General features: G+C 40.6%; 2 protein-coding genes across 2 annotated transcripts in view; one reads left to right on the top strand and one right to left on the bottom strand.

Moving 5' to 3' along the window:
• Positions 1 to 19847, top strand: part of LOC308089538 (uncharacterized protein) — a 126361-nt gene that overhangs the window by 38207 nt on the left and 68307 nt on the right. The window lies entirely within an intron of this gene.
• Positions 10986 to 19847, bottom strand: part of LOC308089521 (H-2 class II histocompatibility antigen, E-S beta chain-like) — a 62787-nt gene continuing 53925 nt past the window's right edge. The window contains exons 5-9 of the mRNA XM_080434298.1: positions 16357 to 16570; positions 14640 to 14707; positions 14283 to 14396; positions 13677 to 13731; positions 10986 to 12796 (exon numbers count right to left, since the gene is read on the bottom strand). Coding sequence (XP_080290424.1) covers positions 13694 to 13731; positions 14283 to 14396; positions 14640 to 14707; positions 16357 to 16570 — 434 coding nt within the window. The 3' untranslated portion in view covers positions 10986 to 12796; positions 13677 to 13693. The remainder of the gene's footprint in view (positions 12797 to 13676; positions 13732 to 14282; positions 14397 to 14639; positions 14708 to 16356; positions 16571 to 19847) is intronic.

The raw sequence follows: 19847 nt of genomic DNA on the forward strand, positions 1-19847 counted from the left end.
GGCAGTGACACGCATGTATCCGAATAAGGCAACCTATTTTGGGCATGGCCTCTCAAAAGTCCCGTTGCGTCACATAGCCTGGAGGTGGTAAAAATGAACTGCTGATTGGCTGAAGGGGGAAAACGATCATTGGCTGAAGGGGTTGTCAGTCAACGGTATTACTCCCGCCCAACTCCAGCCCACAGCCAATATTGCAGAATGGGCGATCAGGCCAGACTCACTCCTGAAATCAAATGGAAATGAGATTTCCGGAGGGAGGGTTTACCAGGCTAACCCACCACGACACAGAGCCTGTTATTGTTAATGTTTTCATTTTAGTTTTTTCATGTGATATAAAGCAGGGAATCATAACTACACATTGACATGTTGTCATGTCATATGAAAGCAGGAATCATAGCTGCACATTGACATGTTGTCATGTCATATGAAAGCAGGAATCATAACTACACATTGACATGTTGTCATGTCATATGAAAGCAGGAATCATAACTACACATTGATATGTTGTCATGTCATATGAAAGCAGGGAATCATAGCTACACATTGACATGATGGTTGTACAGTTTGACCCACCAGTTTAGGAGATATGGCTTATAGAGTGATGTGTAACAGAGATACAGCGAGCTGAATAAACAGAACCTGAAAGGTTCACTTCTGTGATCTGTGACATTTTAACACCTATCCCAGAATGCATTGCTTGAAAGGTGGGGGTCTGAGAGGGCCCAGGTAGATGACTAGTACAGCCACCACAATGTGATGGATAAAAGTAGGTGTGGCCATTTTAATGGCCAGGAGTAATTTTATACTAAAAACTAAGGGTTGGAATGGATTCAGGACCCCTGAAAACCTATAATTAGACATCCCACAAGTTCATTTTGGCCAATTTGAATTGTTCCAGGTTTTTCCCCAGGCCCTCCGGGTACCCCAACTTTGATTGAATCCCACAAAGTATCCCAAGGAAGTTGGGTTGGAACAAATTGAGAGGTGTTTGTAGACACCTTTATGAACATGTTTGTGAAGAAAGCTAGTGGTAAGCATTTATTTTACAGATTGGTCAGACATTAGGCTAACTTTCCCTAACTAATTATCTAACCCAGTGCACAATACTACTAATAATACAAATAACACATTTAGCTCCTACTAGTGTTGTTAGGTAGAGTAAACCTGACTCTAGAACTACCAGAAGGGCCCTGATCATATGGGCTTAAATGACACAACACACTGTGTGTGTGTGTGTGTGTGTGTGTGTGTGTGTGTGTGTGTGTGTGTGTGTGTGTGTGTGTGTGTGTGTGTGTGTGTGTGTGTGTGTGTGTGTGTGTGTGTGTGTGTGTGTGTGTGTTCAGCGTCGCTGGTAAAATGCTGTTCATGTTCATTAAACATCAATCTAAGCCTCATTACATCTCACCGCTGACACCATCAAATGTCTTTAAAAACACACTGGTCATGTGATCAAAGTGTCACATGAGAAGGATGCGTGTGTGTGTGTGTGTGTGTGTGTGTGTGTGTGTGTGTGTGTGTGTGTGTGTGTGTGTGTGTGTGTGTGTGTGTGTGTGTGTGTGTGTGTGTGTGTGTGTGTGTGTGTGTGTGTGTGTGTGCGTGCGTGCGTGCGTGCGTGCGTGCTTGCGTGCGTGCGTGCGTGCGTGTATGAATAAACTGTATGTATATTTGATATATCAATACAACAGTACGTTATTCAGTATATAATCAACAGACATAATGTTTATTTATATTATTAACAATATAGATATATATTTCATTTATCAAAAGATACAGATAATGTATGTATAACAATATAACTATACTGTATGTTTTAATAAATATAACAATATAAATATACTCTAATATATTACAGATAAGAATAAACAGATGAGAATAAACAGATCAGAATAAATAAATCAGAATAAACAGACCAGAATAAACACATGTTTACCTCAAGAGAAGTTCTGGAGTCTGAAAGAGAATGAAGGAGGACTCGTTTTATAGTTTAGAAGAATCAGCCAATCAGATTAAAGATATGATGTTGCATCATCTGTTTCCAGAAAGACGACAGTCTGGATTATTGCATATAATCATGTATATAGCTGCTGTTTATGAACCTTATGTCTCCTTATGTACTTACTGTACCTTATGCACTTATGTCTAACCTCATGTACATACTGTACCTTATGCACCTTATGTCTAACCTCATGTACATACTGTACCTTATGCACCTTATGTCTCCTCATGTACATACTGTACCTTATGCACCTTATGTCTAACCCAGGGGTCATCAATATGTCCGTACGCAGACAAATGTGTCCGTGGCAAATTCTTCATTTACACACCATTATAATGTTCTTATTTTAATCATAAGACCCAATTACTGAATGTCAAGTCTCTGGGTTTTCTTCAGAATATGTATGGCTCTGATTTACTAAGACACTATATATGACACATTAGGAGTCCTACTATTGGTTCTCAAATGTTTTATTTGCAAGGACCCCCATAACTCTGAGAGTGTACAAATGGAACCAAATGGACCCGTAAATATCTGGTCACTTCAGAAGAGAAAACTCAAATAAAATGCTCTCCACTCCACTGGTCTACTCTGCACATATGTATTATTATGCAGGGTGACAAGGGGGTGTGGTCTCTGAAGACCATATTCACACGGCGGCCATTTTATTATTAAGTTAATGAAATGCCACCCCGTTTCTTCAATGCAAAATGACAAAATGGCCGCCATGTGAATATGCTCTATTATTTCCAATTCCATAGTGTAAAATAATACCAGTCAGAGTTCCATAGTTTTTGTGTCCACCCCCTCCCCACCCCCCTTGTGACAAAATCTTGCCCCCCCTCCTGACAGAGGCTAAAATCGTGTGTGTGTGTGTGTGTGTGTGTGTGTGTGTGTGTGTGTGTGTGTGTGTGTGTGTGTGTGTGTGTGTGTGTGTGTGTGTGTGTGTGTGTGTGTGTGTGTGTGTGTTCAGCGTCGCTGGTGAAATGCTGTTCATGTTCATTAAACATCAATCTAAGCCTCATTACATCTCACTGCTGAAACCATCAAATGTCTTTAAAAACACACTGGTCATGTGATCAAAGTGTCACATGAGAGGTGTGTGTGTGTGTGTGTGTGTGTGTGTGTGTGTGTGTGTGTGTGTGTGTGTGTGTGTGTGTGTGTGTGTGTGTGTGTGTTGTGTTGTGTTGTGGTGTGGTGTGGTGTGTGTGTGTGTGTGTGTGTGTGTGTGTGTGTGTGTGTGTGTGTGTGTGTGTGTTGTGTTGTGTTGTGTTGTGGTGTGGTGTGGTGTGGTGTGGTGTGTGTGTGTGTGTGTGTGTGTGTGTGTGTGTGTGTGTGTGTGTGGGTGTGTGTGTGTGTGTGTGTGTGTGTGTGTGCATGCGTGCGTTATTTCATTGTCTGTTTATATTGCATTGTATTGTTTGTGTCTTTACAGAGCTATGGTTGACATGGTCATGTTAAATGTGATATAAATAAAGTTTTGGTTGAGTTGAGTTTTGACATAATTATGAAGTAAAACAGTCATCAGTATTATTGAGCTTTTTACCAGATTACATTTGGTACCTGATCTGCTCATACTCGTTCCCCACAGAGGTCGTTACAGAGAACCATGTCCACACCTGTAACCGACACCTCCGGCCGCACCCCCATGCAGTGGTGTAAAGTACATTTACTTAAGTACTGTACTTAAGTACACTTTTGAGGTATTTTTAAGTGCATTTTGATTCCAATACTTTTGTACTTTTACTCAAGTCATGTACGTGTAACAGTAGACAGAGTACTTCTACATTGCAGTACGGACGGACGGACCTTTTAGACAAAAGTATTATTAATGTAATTGTGATGTTTTACATTCTTTTTTTTTTGCCTAATAACATTTTCAATCAATCAGTATTGATACTTTTACTTAAGTTAAACATTTGAGTACTTTTTCCACCACTGCCCCCATGTGAACTTCTCCATGAAGCAACTCTGAAAGGAGAGACATTTCATGCACTGGAACAGGAAACACAAACATCCTCATTCCCTGAAACTAAATGCTCTCCCTGTATCACTTTCAGGTGTAAAAGGTAACACAGACTCTGGTACTAAAGAATATAATGATCCACAGTCTGGTAGCACCCTCACTGGCACCCGTTTGTCACTTCCCATCACCCATACCAAACCATTAGAAACTAGAGAAAGTGCTCCTCGGAGCACAGGTCTCCGCCAGGTCAGGTAGGTTATTGTGGCCTGCTGGTGGCGCTATAAAAGGCCAAAGTGAAAAGGGTGTCATTTCTTCTCACGCCTTGCACGGCAGTCGGACACTGCATTCATGATTTGAGGCATTTTGTTCAAAACGGACCTATCCTATCCTGCAAACTTTGGAAGCCAATGTTAGCCAATTAGGATGGAATATGAAATATGGGACACATCAGTCTTGATCACATGACTATAGAGATACAATGTACTGATTTGCCTGATTGTTGGACAGAATCTGAAGGAGTAATAGCAAAAGATGTGTCCCACCGTTCTCCCAGGGGAGGTGGGGTGGTCACACAATGTGCACACACACACACACACACACACACACACACACACACACACACACACACACACACACACACACACACACACACACACACACACACACACACACACACACACACACACACACACACACACACACACACACACACACACACACTATGCAGAGAGGCATACTGGATTCATACTCTCAACACCTTGGAGCCCTGAGGCCTCAATGAGGAATGAAAAGCTTTCATGTTTCTTATAGACACACTTTACAGATCTATAAGTCTCTCAGGCTGTGCTGCTTATAGACACACTTTACAGATCTATAAGTCTCTCAGGCTGTGCTGCTTATAGACACACTTTACAGATCTATAAGTCTCTCAGGCTGTGCTGCTTATAGACACACTTTACAGATCTATAAGTCTCTCAGGCTGTGCTGCTTATAAACACACTTTACAGATCTATAAGTCTCTCAGGCTGTGCTGCTTATAAACACACTTTACAGATCTATAAGTCTCTCAGGCTGTGCTGCTTATAGACACACTTTACAGATCTATAAGTCTCTCAGGCTGTGCTGCTTATAGACACACTTTACAGATCTATAAGTCTCTCAGGCTGTGCTGCTTATAGACACACTTTACAGATCTATAAGTCTCTCAGGCTGTGCTGCTTATAGACACACTTTACAGATCTATAAGTCTCTCAGGCTGTGCTGCTTATAGACACACTTTACAGATCTATAAGTCTCTCAGGCTGTGCTGCTTGTTTCCTCCCTGAAGGCGTTTTGTTCTTTGTAAATTGTGCTGTTTGTCTCTGGTCTTACATTTCATGTTTGGCCCTTTAGGCGGCTGCAGTTATGATTTGACCCCCAAAAAATTGCAACAAAAGGTTTCTCAATGGTTATGGTTTATTGTAGTATCAGGTGTATCAGGTGACCACTAGAAAGGTCAGATTTTCAAAATGACCACCGCCAGATCCTTAAAATACCATTACTCCTTCATTATTCATCCTAGACAAATAATGTTGGTGCCTAACCCCATGTGTTGGTGATCTTGGATCTAATTAGGATAATATAAATTATAGTCAAGTGATTACAAGTATGCAATTGGTTATAAGCATATTTAACAATGTAATTGGACATTTCTCCCTTTTCTACGTGCCATAATGCCCAGGATTGGTGAATTCATCACCTACAGTATACATGTAATTCACATTCTGTTGAAGCTTTCAGGAGATTTCTTTTGATACCAATAAGGAATAATTTCATTATTATTGGGTGGTACTTTGACATTTGTAAAAGCATGGCTGTAAGTGACTGGGAATGTTACACACATCTTGGAAGAAATTCCTTACCGAGAAGTTTCTTCACTATTTTGTTTGTAAAGGTGTCTGCCAAAAAATAAAATAATAATCCTAGTCCCCTGGGGCAATGGTTCCCAAACTGGGGGTCAGGACTCAACCGTAAACAAACCAACATACAGTATAAGTGTATACAGGGTATCTGCACATTTCTAAAGTGACAACTTAATGTCTCAGTGCCAGGCCCCGAGTTATCCCGAGTTTTAGGGTTATACCCTCAGTGCCAGAACGAGAAATCCAGAGTTTTTAATTTTTAATTTTTTTTGAAAAAAATGTTCAGAACCCAAGATATCATTATCTGAAGATTTGCAGCTCCATCCACTCTTTGTTTAACCTATAACTGAAAAAGGCTGTATCTCGCTTCCAAAGCACTTTTTTTTTTCTTTGAAAAAAAAAAAGAAAAAAGTTGGCAAAGTTCGCAATTTTTTATTTATTTCATTGGCACTGAAAGAGTTAAGACCTTTTAAATAGCAAATTGGCCAAATTCTCAAATATTACAGTGGAGAGAAATGGCCCCTTATGGGCCTGGAGATGATGTGCAAGTCAGCACAGAGCTATCACAACATGTATATAGTGTCTGCTGTCCTGGGTGTCTAGGCAGGGGTGGTGGAGGAGTGTGGTGTGGATAGGGTTCAGATTTGCTCTTATTCCTGAGATTGTAGTAGTTGTGTGGGGTTTTAGTGCAAAATTCATGTATTTTATTTTGTGATTGGTACTGCTAGCAATAACTTTGATCTTTTTTTCTGGATAATTTTAACATCAAGAAGGCATAGGAGACAGCCCATGACGCCCTGGGCTCCAGTCTCCCATAGAATCCCAATCTAACCGACCTCCACGCTGTGTCCCTGCTGCTATCCAACAAACAAGCATTGCTTTCTGTATACACCTAATGGTCAGACTAAATGTTTTGTTCTGGAGAGGGGAAAGGGCGCTCTGAGCCATAATAATAAGTCACGGGGGGCCCCTGGGAATATTAATGGTCAGCCACCAACCAGACACCGACTCTCCTGTGAGCCAGTCCGACATAGGGACACCCCTGTCTGCCTGACACACAGTCATGCACCACGTGGAGGTCTTACAACCACCACTATGGGGGGTCCCTCCTCACTAACTATGGCCACTCACGAGTGCCCATCTCGGGCATAGGAGCCAGCATGGACTTGGACAACTTGGGACCAGTGGGACTATCCAGTGAGCCAGGCGACATAGGGACACTCCTCTCAGCCTAACGCATAAGCTTAATTTCTGCCTCCTCCTCACTCGTCCTCCAGCGTGACTTAGACATTTTTTGTATCCCAAATGCTAATTTGCTTTTGGAGTTGCTGAGAGCTCAGGCTCCCTAAGCCACTTAGGAGTGAAATATGGCAAGATACAAGTATATCTTTCATGTATCGTTTGCGGAACTGTCTTCGTTGAAATGCGTGGCGTATAATTTCTCCTCCTCCACATGACAACCCTCCGAGCTCCGGAATAGTCCAGCAATCCAACTGTGTGACACGTCATAATTGCTGTCACTTCAAAATGACGCTCCTCGCCTCCTCACCTCCTCGCTCGGAGGCAGGGCTAAGACGGGAGTGGAGGACTTGATGATGGACACTTGAATATTGGAATTTGGCTATCGCGATGTACAACGTGGAGGTCTTACAACAACTGACACATAAATGAATCCACAAGCTTCATCTTCATCACTTGTCCACAGAGCTGTTAACTAGTTTAATGAGTGAAGTTCAGCCAATATGAACGGATAGAAACACAACAGTGGAGCTGAAAAACGGAAAGATAAATAATACTGACCAAGGAATATCTAAACTGTCTGAATTAGACACATTGTGTGTGTGCGTGTGTGTGTGTGTGTGTGTGTGTGTGTGTGTGTGTGTGTGTGTGTGTGTGTGTGTGTGTGTGTGTGTGTGTGTGTGTGTGTGTCTGTGTGTGTGTGTGTGTGTGTGTGTGTGTGTGTGTGTGTGTGTGTGTAGTGCTGTGTTGACTGTTTCAACTCATCAACATTAAATCAGATAAAGAGACAAACCTAAATGTTGTAAATATCATTAACTCAGTGTGTCCTGTCAGACCCCCTGCTGTGCAGAGGTCATCTGACTGTTTAGTTTAGATTTCTCAAATCATTTGAATTCAAATACATTTATTGGACTATTTATGTTTAGTTATGCTGCAGGACCACATTGTACACAAGTGTTTCATTACACTTTAATGTGTTATCCTGGGTTTAAGTTGTTTTGTGATTTTGCTCGTATATCTTTTACCAAAATCTAATCAAATCAAATCTCAAATGATGTGAATTAATGTGAAAGAATGAATGTTTGTAAAACCTGCAGTTAAACATGTGTTCATGTTCATGTGTTTGTAGTTAAATCATGTGATGTCAACCTCTAATGGATTCTTTACATCATAACATTATAGTTTGTTTCATGCATTGAACATGGATTTGGTGTTTTGTTTTTTATACCAAATGTCAGACAAACTGTAATCATTGTGAACATTATTAGTTAGTTTAAAATCCTAGTGTTAACTCTATGTTGGGGATGTTATTGATGAGAAGATTCCTTGTTTGTGGTTCCCTCCTAAGTTGTAATGAGATCTGTTTTCTCTTGATTGGTCAATTTTCTCATAACGTCATCACATCAGTATGTGACCAGTGCTATAATGAACGTGCCCAGGAAGTAGGAAGTATTTTCATCCAGACTAGAGAAAGTTATAGCAGAAAAACTGATTTATCTTAAAATTAGTAAAAAAAATCACCTTGAGTATCTTTGGTCTACAAATATTTCCTTTAATGTTGTCGAGCTAAAATCCATATGGTTGTCTGCATGTATCTGTTCTTCATCAGTTTACATCGTTTTATTACTCTATGCACGTTAGTTCTGTTCTGTAAACAAAGCCAAAGCAGTGGAGCACAGAGCGACCCGATTGTAACACCCATCTGTTTAGGTGTAATCAATGGATTTTCCCATGGAATTTACTCAAACTGCTATCCCGGTAAGATTTAATAAATTCCTTACGTTTGATACATTATCTTATCACATCCTTGGTATGAAAACAATGTAAAACAGTTGCTTGAAATGAATATAATTGATTTAAGCTGAAAACGATTTGTTTAATGCCGTTTTTTAGCAGTGTTACTTTTGTAACTATGGCTGTTACAATTAGTCTGATAAGCGCTTAAAATGTAACGTCGGAACAGCGTCCACTTTCGGTTTAATAACTCACAACCTATTTTATCAATTGAAAAACTTTAAGTGGTTTATGATAGCAGACATGTGTAGGTTCTTTGCTTGAAAATATTACATATGTAGGTAAAACGATCGCCGAGTAAAAGACCGAAAGGTGAAAAATGTTACAATTGAAGCGGCCCTCCCCTACTTAATATACAGGATTGCATGTCATCAGTGTTTCCACTGTGGCGGCCCGACATTTTCTAATTTAGGTCCACCCATCACCTCAGACAACCCTAGAGAGTCTAGGTCCACCCATCCCCTCAGACCACCATAGAGAGTCTAGGTCCACCCATCACCTCAGACCACCCTAGAGAGTCTAGGTCCACCCATCACCTCAGACCACCCTAGAGAGTCTAGGTCCACCCATCACCTCAGACCACCCTAGAGGTTCTACAGTATCTCTCATGGACGTGCATGGTGTCACGGCCCGGGGACAGCACTGTGTTTTATGTGCAAAATAAGCAGCAGTCAGGTGGTCTCCACAGAGCGCGCACTGAGCACATAATGGGTTAAATTAATATACAAAACGTATTCCATTCAGGACGATGTGATGGTATCATTCTTCACAAAGAAAGTTTATACCGTCACAGAATATGGTAATAATCCCACTGGCAAACACTGTAGGACTGCAGTTTACACTGTCTGCCAAAACGCACATTATTCTAAGGAGAGAGATAACGTTACGTTACGCACTGGGAGGCAAAGGAAACCCTGACAAATGACTTGAATTCAATGAGAGCCAGGTGGTTTATTTCATGATCCTCTTTAAACCCAGCACCCCGACAGCTGATGTGTTCATTCTATCAGCATTCTATAATAAAACATCAATAAGGTAGGAAGGTTTGTGCTCTTGACAGAAAAGGCTTTACCAAAAGTTACAGCCAGGTGTGAGATGCCAGCAATGAAGTCCAGAGACAATAGAATATTTGTGTCAGTGTGTGAGCCTCCTCTTGTTTCTATCATTCAATAATCATCATTTAATAGTGAGTAGTTGTGGGACAGTGTGCGCTCCAGGTGGAGAGCTGCTCATTGGACAGGAGCCAGCCGGTGATGCCCTGCGTCTCTGGTCGTTCTGAAGTAGACTAGCCTATGGTAGTTTGTCTGTAAACCATCTATACAGTTAGCCGTAGATTACGACTCTCATAAACGCATTTTATAATTCTGACATTTTCAATCTACGAGAGTCGTAGCTACTATCCCCCCATTTCCACCCGGACTTTCAGCCCCTAGCCCGTAGGGTGTCCAAACATGTACACATGGAGAAATAAAAGATGCTTACCCTCTGGCCCCAAATGTTAACTCACTCTACAGGGTTCTAGTGCAATGTAATAATCCATATTTTCAGATAAAGAAGTGTTTTAATCCTGTCTGTCCCCCTGTCTGTCCAGACCATTGGGAATTTCCAACAGAATCGTCCACAGACGGGATTAAAACACTTATTTATCAAAGAATATGATGCCCTGTTTTTGGATGAGCTCACTGCTCAATGTATCATTTTATTGAGGAATCCAAAGAAGAGCACAGACCGGGCGCTACTGTATATTTTAAGACATTATCATTATCTTCTTTTCAAAATGACAAAGATAAATCTTTAATAAGATATATGTGTCTGTCATCACCAGACTGCAGTTGTTGACGCTGTAAATAGACAGTCTTGTGATGACAGCTGTGTTTTTAACGTCTTAATACGTTGCTGTGTGGACAGAGATATGTTTGTAAACGGGGCCGTTTAGACACAGATCTTAACCAAAACAAACAATCTACGTTTATTTTAAAAAGTACCCGAGTACGTGTGAACGAAGCCTGAGTCCCTTCATCATCAACATGGTAAACTAAGGTTTGACCTTGGTGTGACCTTGTGGAAGTCAAAGTGACTCAATGTGACACAATGTTTCTCCTTCTTTTATTGATATTCAAACCAAGCAAATGAAACCCACAATCTAACGGCTAAACTTCAAACCATTCATGGTCAGGGGTGCAGATCCCAGGGAGAAAGAGGGGACATGTCTGACACAATAAAGTATTTAGAAATAAATTATATCATTTAAAATACATATTTCAAGGTTTTGTTTTTGCCACCGTGTGTCCTGATCATCAACAAATACCAAATAAATGAATCCACAAGCTTCATCATCTTCATCATCATCACTTGTCCACAGAGCTGTTAACTAGTTTAATGAGTGAAGTTCAGCCAATATGAACGGATAGAAACACAACAGTGGAGCTGAAAAACGGAAAGATAAATAATACTGACCAAGGAATATCTAAACTGTCTGAATTAGACACATATTGTGTTCTTTACTTTAGTAAAGTTTGAACAACCTTTGTTATTGTTGACATTAGTTTGTTTCATATATTGAAAATGGATTTGGTGTTTATTTAATGCTAAATGTCAGACAAACTGTAATCATTTTGAACATTATTAGTTTGTTTAAAATCCAAGTGTTAACTCTATGTTGATGATATTATTGATGTTCCCTCCAGAAAGTCATTTTTTGTGGTTCCCCCTTAAATTAAGATCTGCTCCCCTGCTCATGATTACATATTGTAAATGATTACATTACAGTCATTTAGCAGACACTTTTCGTGTCATTGTAAAGCGACTTACAATAAGTGCGTCAACATAGGTAGGCAAGAAAACTACTAATCACCAGAGGTCTGAAGTGCATTCTCTTCTAAAACAAGCAACTAAGAGTATACCTAGAGCTGAGTTAAAAGTGCAATATATCAGCTATACCTACTTTATTAAACAGATGAGACAAATAGAAAAATTAAATGAGCAAGAGCTAAAACAAATAAGTAATGATTACATATAAATCATTACTTAACATATATTATTGCATGTCATCAGTGTTTCCCATTAATTTCTTAGACTATGGCGGCCCACCATTGTCTAATTTGGGTGGACCCATCACCCCAGACCCCTAGAGAGTCTAGGTCCACCCATCACCCCAGACCCCCATAGAGGGTCTAGGTCCACCCATCACCTCAGACCACCCTAGAGGGTCCAGGTCCACCCATCACAGGAAAACTGTGATCATAACACATTAATTATCACACATAATAAATGATTACATAATAAATGACTTATGGTCAATTATAAAATAATAAAACCTTTTTCACAAACATGGCTGAATGACTTCCATTCAGATGGATATTAATATTAATGTTATGAAGAACTCTGATTGTGTGTGTGATCATTTATTTAATGTTTCAATATAGTTTAGAACTGAAATATTATGTTTGTTTTTTTCTGACGACAGAAACTATACAAAGTCATGTGATGAACCGCCCACACTAATTGGGACTCCCTCTTCCTTTGGTGTGTCGCCCAGGTGGCGCCTAAACCCTGACCTTTAACCTCACAAAAAAAATGTCTATAAACTTAACCCTAATCTTAACCTCACCTCAAAACCACGTCGACCTGGGCGAAACACTGGGAAACTCCACACTAATTATTGTTAGCCTTGGCTAGCCAATTACCATTTGTAATTGTTTAAAAGAGACATCTGTGAAAAAGGTTGATGATGTCATCATTATGCTGCTGTTATGATTATTTAAAAGGTTGATGATGTCATCATTGTGCTGCTGTATTTAAAAGTATTTAAAAGCTGAATGGACACACATGTATCGCCTCCTCTCTCCACCAGGGGGCAGCGACGACTCTCTGTTTCTCTGAAAAACACACCCAGGTGTTCTGTGAAAAGACAATAAACCAATAAGAATCAGAATGTATCAACTGTGTGAACATGTTAACACTTTAGAATAACCCTACCTTATAATAGTGAATTAATCATTCCCAAATTATTAGTTAATGTGTTATTCATGACTTGTTAAATGTTTGTTAGTGGTTAATGATTTAATGATTTAAAACTATCCTATAAATAGTTAATAGATCATGAACAAGTTATTAGTAAACTAGTTAAAAACCTAACCTCCCAGTAGCCTCCCTGCAACTACAGTAACCATCAAAGTAGAAACAACTCAGTCCATTCAAACAACATTTGACCAATACTTTGTCAATAGTGTATCTTAGTAGGAAGGGCAGCTCAGTTGGTAGAACACTCTCCTTTGGACCACAAGGTTCTGTCTCTGATCCGGCTAGTGATGGAATGATCAGTGTTTTCAATGAACTGAATCATTGGGTTCAGTTCACTGAAATGTTGTGTTAAATGAACTGAATCATTGGTACAGTTCACTGAAATGTTTATTTCAAATGATTGGTTCAGAGTTTGGCTGCATTGTGTCGTCTCTTCACTGAACTGAATCACAGGCACTTCATTTCCTGACTGAATCACCCGAACGTCCTACCCCCCCCCCCATCTGACCACATTGTCATCAGTGTTGTCTGATATAACAAATCATTTGATTATTACATTTGATTATTAGATTCATTAATAAAATAAATGAAGCAGAAGACACATGATAATGTGAATTCACGCGACCGGGATGGTTTACCAGGCTAGTTGTTTCACTTCTTACACAATCATGTTGTTTTGTGTATGTTTTATAGTTTTATACACTTTTATACATAAAACAAAAAAAATATGTTTAGTAAAAAGAAAGAGGAAGTGAACCTGGGTGTGTGAGGAGTCTAAAGATCGTCATTGGTTGTCGGCACCAGAATACGACCTGATAGAAGAAGAAGAGAGACAGTTAAAAGAGACACACAAATAAATCCTATGTACTGTATTGTGTGTATTTCTCCATAAAATACATACATGTACACACAATAACACAATAACACAACAACATTAGGGTTCAGTCATCAGGGTCACATGTTGCATCAGAACTAATGTGAACATTTGACTCTTATTTAGGACTAAATGTAATACTGATGTATTAAAGCTAAATGTGACAACATAGAACACACTTTGACCTCTACCTAGGTCGTCTAAACTGGTCTAAACCGGTTAAGGTTCTAAACCAATATAAACCAGTTTAGGTTGTGGCTTTACATGTTTGTTTGTTTGTTTGTTTGTTTGTTTGTTTGTTTGCATTTCTGTGAGGGTTCCACATGTCATGTGATCCTCTGTTGATCTGACCTAATTTCTTTCACTGGTAGTATAATAATTAATGAAACATGTTAATGAAACATGTTAATGAAACATGTTAATGCAACATGTTAATTAAACATGTTAATTAAACATGTAATAAACATGTTAATTAAACATGTTAATCACCTCGTTTCTTCCACTGGAAGTAGATGAATCCAGACAGGAACAAGACCAGACCCAGAACCAGACCTGATGCTCCCATGGCCACCTTGTTCTTCACTGACTCTGGCATGGAGTCATCTGACAATACAAATATTATATTATATTATATTATATTATATTATATTATATTATATTATATTATATTATATATTATATTATATTATATTATATTATATTCAGACCTTTATAATAGATGATTATCTGCAGCCATTAGTAAACTAATAAATAATCCTTTAACCCTTAAAACAGAGTGTAGTGTAACACACATTACAGTAGATTACAGTAGAGTACAGTAGATTACAGTAGATTACAGTAACTGACCCCAGTCCATCTTGATAGGTGCGGTCAGGCTGGGATGTTCCACCATGCATGTGATCTTCTCTCCTGATCTGTAACACACACACACACACACACACACACACACACACACACACACACACACACACACACACACACACACACACACACACACACACACACACACACACACACACACACACACACACACACACTACAATTAGGGACCATAGCATTAGACCGTTATAGAAAATAAGATAAGTTTATACTGATATTTAAAATAATCATGAAGTAGAATGTGTGTCCATGTGGATCTGCTCAGAGCTGAAGCGGCCCCTCCTCCCCGCCCGGTCTGGCAGTGAGTGAGCAGCTGTTAATTAGCACTAACATTAGGACAGATTGTGAAAGTAGCCGATCTACACACTGAAACACACCGCGATTCAACACATTGATCTGTTGATCTTTGTTAATATTTTATTCTACGGAGAAAAAAACGTGGAGAAAAAAAATGGACTATTATTGTGTAGAAGTGTGAATGCCCCGCTGGGCTCTCCTCCGCTCTAGTGTTTATTGTGTATTCCACTATTCCCTCCCCATTGCAGGAAAAATAGGAAGGCAAGAGGCAGAAGAAACTTAGTAACGAGATACGCACGTAATAGCGTATTCCTGTGTGTGTATTCATGTATAACACACTCGCGCGCGGGTCTCTGTGTGCGTTCGTCATGCGTGCACGATGACGAGCTTGCTGCGTGGTTGTGTCTGGAGTGGACTGGTGATAAACATGGTCTGGACTCGGAGGAATTGTTGTGTGTGTGTGTGTGTGTGTGTGTGTGTGTGTGTGTGTGTGTATGTGTATGTGTATGTGTATGTGTGTGTGTGTGTGTGTGTGTGTGTGTATGTGTATGTGTATGTGTATGTGTGTTTGTGTTTGTGTGTGTGTGTGTATGTATGTGTGTGTGTGTGTGTGTGTGTGTGTGTGTGTGTGTGTATGCGCAATCTGGGAACCCAGAGCCAACTGAAAATGAAAAACAGCGACCTCTCTGCTGTTTGACACTATCTCAGTTGGCTCTGGGACAATGACGACGTAACACCGGTGCACAAGGAAACCGGGGTTTTGGTCTGCCTTCAGCGCATCACTTCCGGTGGTGCGACTATGTTTTCATTCCCACTAACAATATTTCTACACGGAACACTAACACCACTTCTCCCAGAGAACATGGATCGTTTTGGTTATAAGCCCACTTGTTTCTATGATGAAAGAGCAAGTTAAAATGTGAATATCTTTCCGTGTTTTTTTCTGCTCCGCGGACGCTATTGTTAAATTAGTTTCGGTTCGTTTCGAGGGGGGAGGAATCGACGGACACGTGAATCCCGCCCCCTACATTTGATTGGGTAAAGCGCGGCCTGCTTCCTGATCTGAAGGCACGCCCACTTGTAGGCCAGTGTGTACATGTTATGACGAACCTTCACGACAGATTCCAACGCAGAGCAGAATCTGTTCTTGAGAGATTAGTGTGTGTGTGACTTAACATTAGCCTGCCAATTAATGGGCCATTTTCTGCAAGTGAGTAACACTTGTTTTATTTGTAAAGAATATATGTATAGTTGTCTATTAGGTGTGTATTTCTATGTATAGGTTTCTGTTAGGTGTGTACCTGGGTGTGTACTCCAGGTAGGAGTGGTACTGGTAGTACCAGTAGAGGTGTGTATTTCTATGTATAGGTGTCTGTTAGGTGTGTACCTGGGTGTGTACTCCAGGTAGGAGTGGTACTGGTAGTACCAGTCTCCATCAGACAGATCGGCATAGGAGAGACCAGAGGTCAAAGGTTCTTGACCTATCCACCAGGTCACCAGGATCACTTCAGGATAGAAGTCGTAGCTGCTGCACCTCAGCATGTGAGTGTGTTCACCACGACGAGGGGGAGTCATTGACTTCAGTCTCACTTTGGGCTCCACTGGATAAATAAGATGATTATTACTATTATTATTATTATTATTATTATTAGTTATTATTATTATTACATGTCATAGGAATGTCATTATCATTAATAATTGTATTATAATAATAATTTGTATTGTTCATACAAATGAGATCCAAATGATCCAGAAAGACGCAAAACACTTGGTCTTCAACCAATCAAAATGTTCACGTTTCCCGGCTCTCCCCGTTCTCCTCTCTCTCCATTGGCTCCCAGTTGCTGCCCTCACAGAGTACAAAACACTGATGTTGGCCTACAAAGCAACCAAATGTATGACACCCCCATATCTTCAAACCTGATCCAACCCTACAACCCCTCCCGCTCACTCAGATCAGCTAACACAGGGAAGCTGTCAGAACCTTCTCTAAAACACCCTGGACAACGCTCCACACGTCCTAGACTCTTCTCTCTTCTCTAAAACACCCTGGACAACGCTCCACACGTCCTAGACTCTTCTCTCTTCTATAAAACACCCTGGACAACGCTCCACACGTCCTAGACTCTTCTCTCTTCTCTAAAACACCCTGGACAACGCTCCACACGTCCTAGACTCTTCTCTCTTCTCTAAAACACCCTGGACAACGCTCCACACGTCCTAGACTCTTCTCCCTTCTCTAAACAAGTAAGACGCGCGAACGCTGGAAGCGAACGCAGCTCGAAAATATTGTGTATTTACGGACTTGTAATCCGTGTTATTTCACCGTGATGGGGAGAGAACATTGACATTGTGTGTGTGTGTGTGTGTGTGTGTGTGTGTGTTTTGCAGGCTGTTGTGCATTGTAATCAGAGCATTGTCTAAATTCCTGCACTCTGGCGCACTCGGGTGGCTGCTTACAGGCAGTGCACGCATGTGAGTCACATGTGAGTCACATGGGGGCGCGAGCCAATGAGAGCATGAACACAGACACACAGACAGACAGACACACAACCTGAGCAGGGTTACATAGTAAGCTCCACTTGGTCGGAGTCGCGGCTTCGCCGCGCCTCCTTCCGCGCCTCCTTCCGCGTTCGCAAACACCCTGGACAATGCTCCACACATCCTAGACTCTTCTCTCTTCTCTAAAACACCCTGGACAACGCTCCACACGTCCTAGACTCTTCTCTCTTCTCTAAAACACCCTGGACAACGCTCCACACGTCCTAGACTCTTCTCTCTTCTCTAAAACACCCTGGACAACGCTCCACACGTCCTAGACTCTTCTCTCTTCTCTAAAACACCCTGGACAACGCTCCACATGTCCTAGACTCTTCTCTCTTCTCTAAAACACCCTGGACAACGCTCCACACGTCCTAGACTCTTCTCTCTTCTCTAAAACACCCTGGACAACGTTCCACACGTCCTAGACTCTTCTCCCTTCTCTAAAACACCCTGGACAACGCTCCACACGTCCTAGACTCTTCTCCCTTCTCTAAAACACCCTGGACAACGCTCCACACGTCCTAGACTCTTCTCCCTTCTCTAAAACACCCTGGACAACGCTCCACACGTCCTAGACTCTTCTCTCTTCTCTAAAACACCCTGGACAACGCTCCACACGTACTAGACTATTCTCTCTTCTCTAAAACACCCTGGACAACGCTCCACACGTCCTAGACTCTTCTCCCTTCTCTAAAACACCCTGGACAACGCTCCACACGTCCTAGACTCTTCTCTCTTCTCTAAAACACCCTGGACAACGCTCCACACGTCCTAGACTCTTCTCTCTCCTCTAAAACACCCTGGACAACGCTCCACTCGTCCTAGACTCTTCTCCCTTCTCTAAAACACCCTGGACAACGCTCCACACGTCCTAGACTCTTCTCTCTTCTCTAAAACACCCTGGACAACGCTCCACACGTCCTAGACTCTTCTCTCTTCTCTAAAACACCCTGGACAACGCTCCACACGTCCTAGACTATTCTCTCTTCTCTAAAACACCCTGGACAACGCTCCACACGTCCTAGACTCTTCTCTCTTCTCTAAAACACCCTGGACAACGCTCCACACGTCCTAGACTCTTCTCTCTTCTCTAAAACACCCTGGACAACGCTCCACACGTCCTAGACTCTTCTCTCTTCTCTAAAACACCCTGGACAACGCTCCACACGTCCTAGACTCTTCTCTCTTCTCTAAAACACCCTGGACAACGCTCCACTCGTCCCAGACTCTTCTCCCTTCTGGCTCCTAAACTGTGGAATAAACTCCCATTGCAGTCAGAACTTCAGACTCAATCCCAATCTTCCGCTGTAATCTGGAGACTCACCTCTTCAGACTCCACCTCAGCCTGTAGCACTAGACCTAGTCTTGATGACCTTGCAGGTTTACTCAAAGGTTAAAATGTAATTTAGATATCCTGTTATGTAGACAGATGTCAGGTCATTGTTGACCTGGCATCCTATAGTTTGGATAGATTCAATGTACAGATTATACATTGTTTGATATTATACTGTTTAGACTGATGATAGGTTCTTGGTTTACTTATGACTATTTCTATGCATTTGATGTATTATCTTGTGTTTTCCTTGCTTACTGTAAATCACTCTGGATTAAGAGTGTCTGATAAATGCCTACATTGTAAATTGTAACTGTAAATGTCAGTGTTTGGCCACCAGATGGCACCAGAGAACAAATGTTTCATAGAATACTGTAGATTCTACATTAGTCTACAGTTTTATACGATGTAGAATGCATTTATATAATGTAATTTAAACTAATTAAATAATTCACTGTTACACAGTGCTTTACATGAACAACAATAAACCAAGCAATATCATTTAATGAAAATAGTACAAATGAGTAGAAACAAACAACACACATAATCCTGTAAGATACTAAATTACTAAAGTGATTAAAAACATACAAAACAAACTAGTTAAGATAATAATTAAACTATAAAACCAGGAGGGTAAATGAAGTGTATAGAGGTGTGTTTTAGCCTGCATGGTTCTTTTTAAAGTTCATTTAAAAACATTAATCCTGGTGTCTCTATTTTAGGAAGGTCATTATATGTAGGTGAAAACACTCTGAAATAGATCTATATGTTTCATTTGGTGAAATTCGGCACTCGGTGCCGCGCTATGAGCTTGTAGATCTGCTATTCTTTGAAAAATCATGAAAATATGTGTTACTCTTTATATATATATTTTTTTTAAACGAACATTTGTCAAATGTTTTGTTTCAGGGACCCCCAGAGTTACAAATGTTCACGTTATAAAATATATATTCAAAGATTTGCACACATTGTCAAGATTTAAAAAAAATAGCAGATCTACA

The sequence above is a fragment of the Gymnoscopelus braueri genome (genome assembly GCF_963280865.1).
Source record: "Gymnoscopelus braueri genome assembly, chromosome: 7".
NCBI lineage: Eukaryota > Metazoa > Chordata > Actinopteri > Myctophiformes > Myctophidae > Gymnoscopelus > Gymnoscopelus braueri.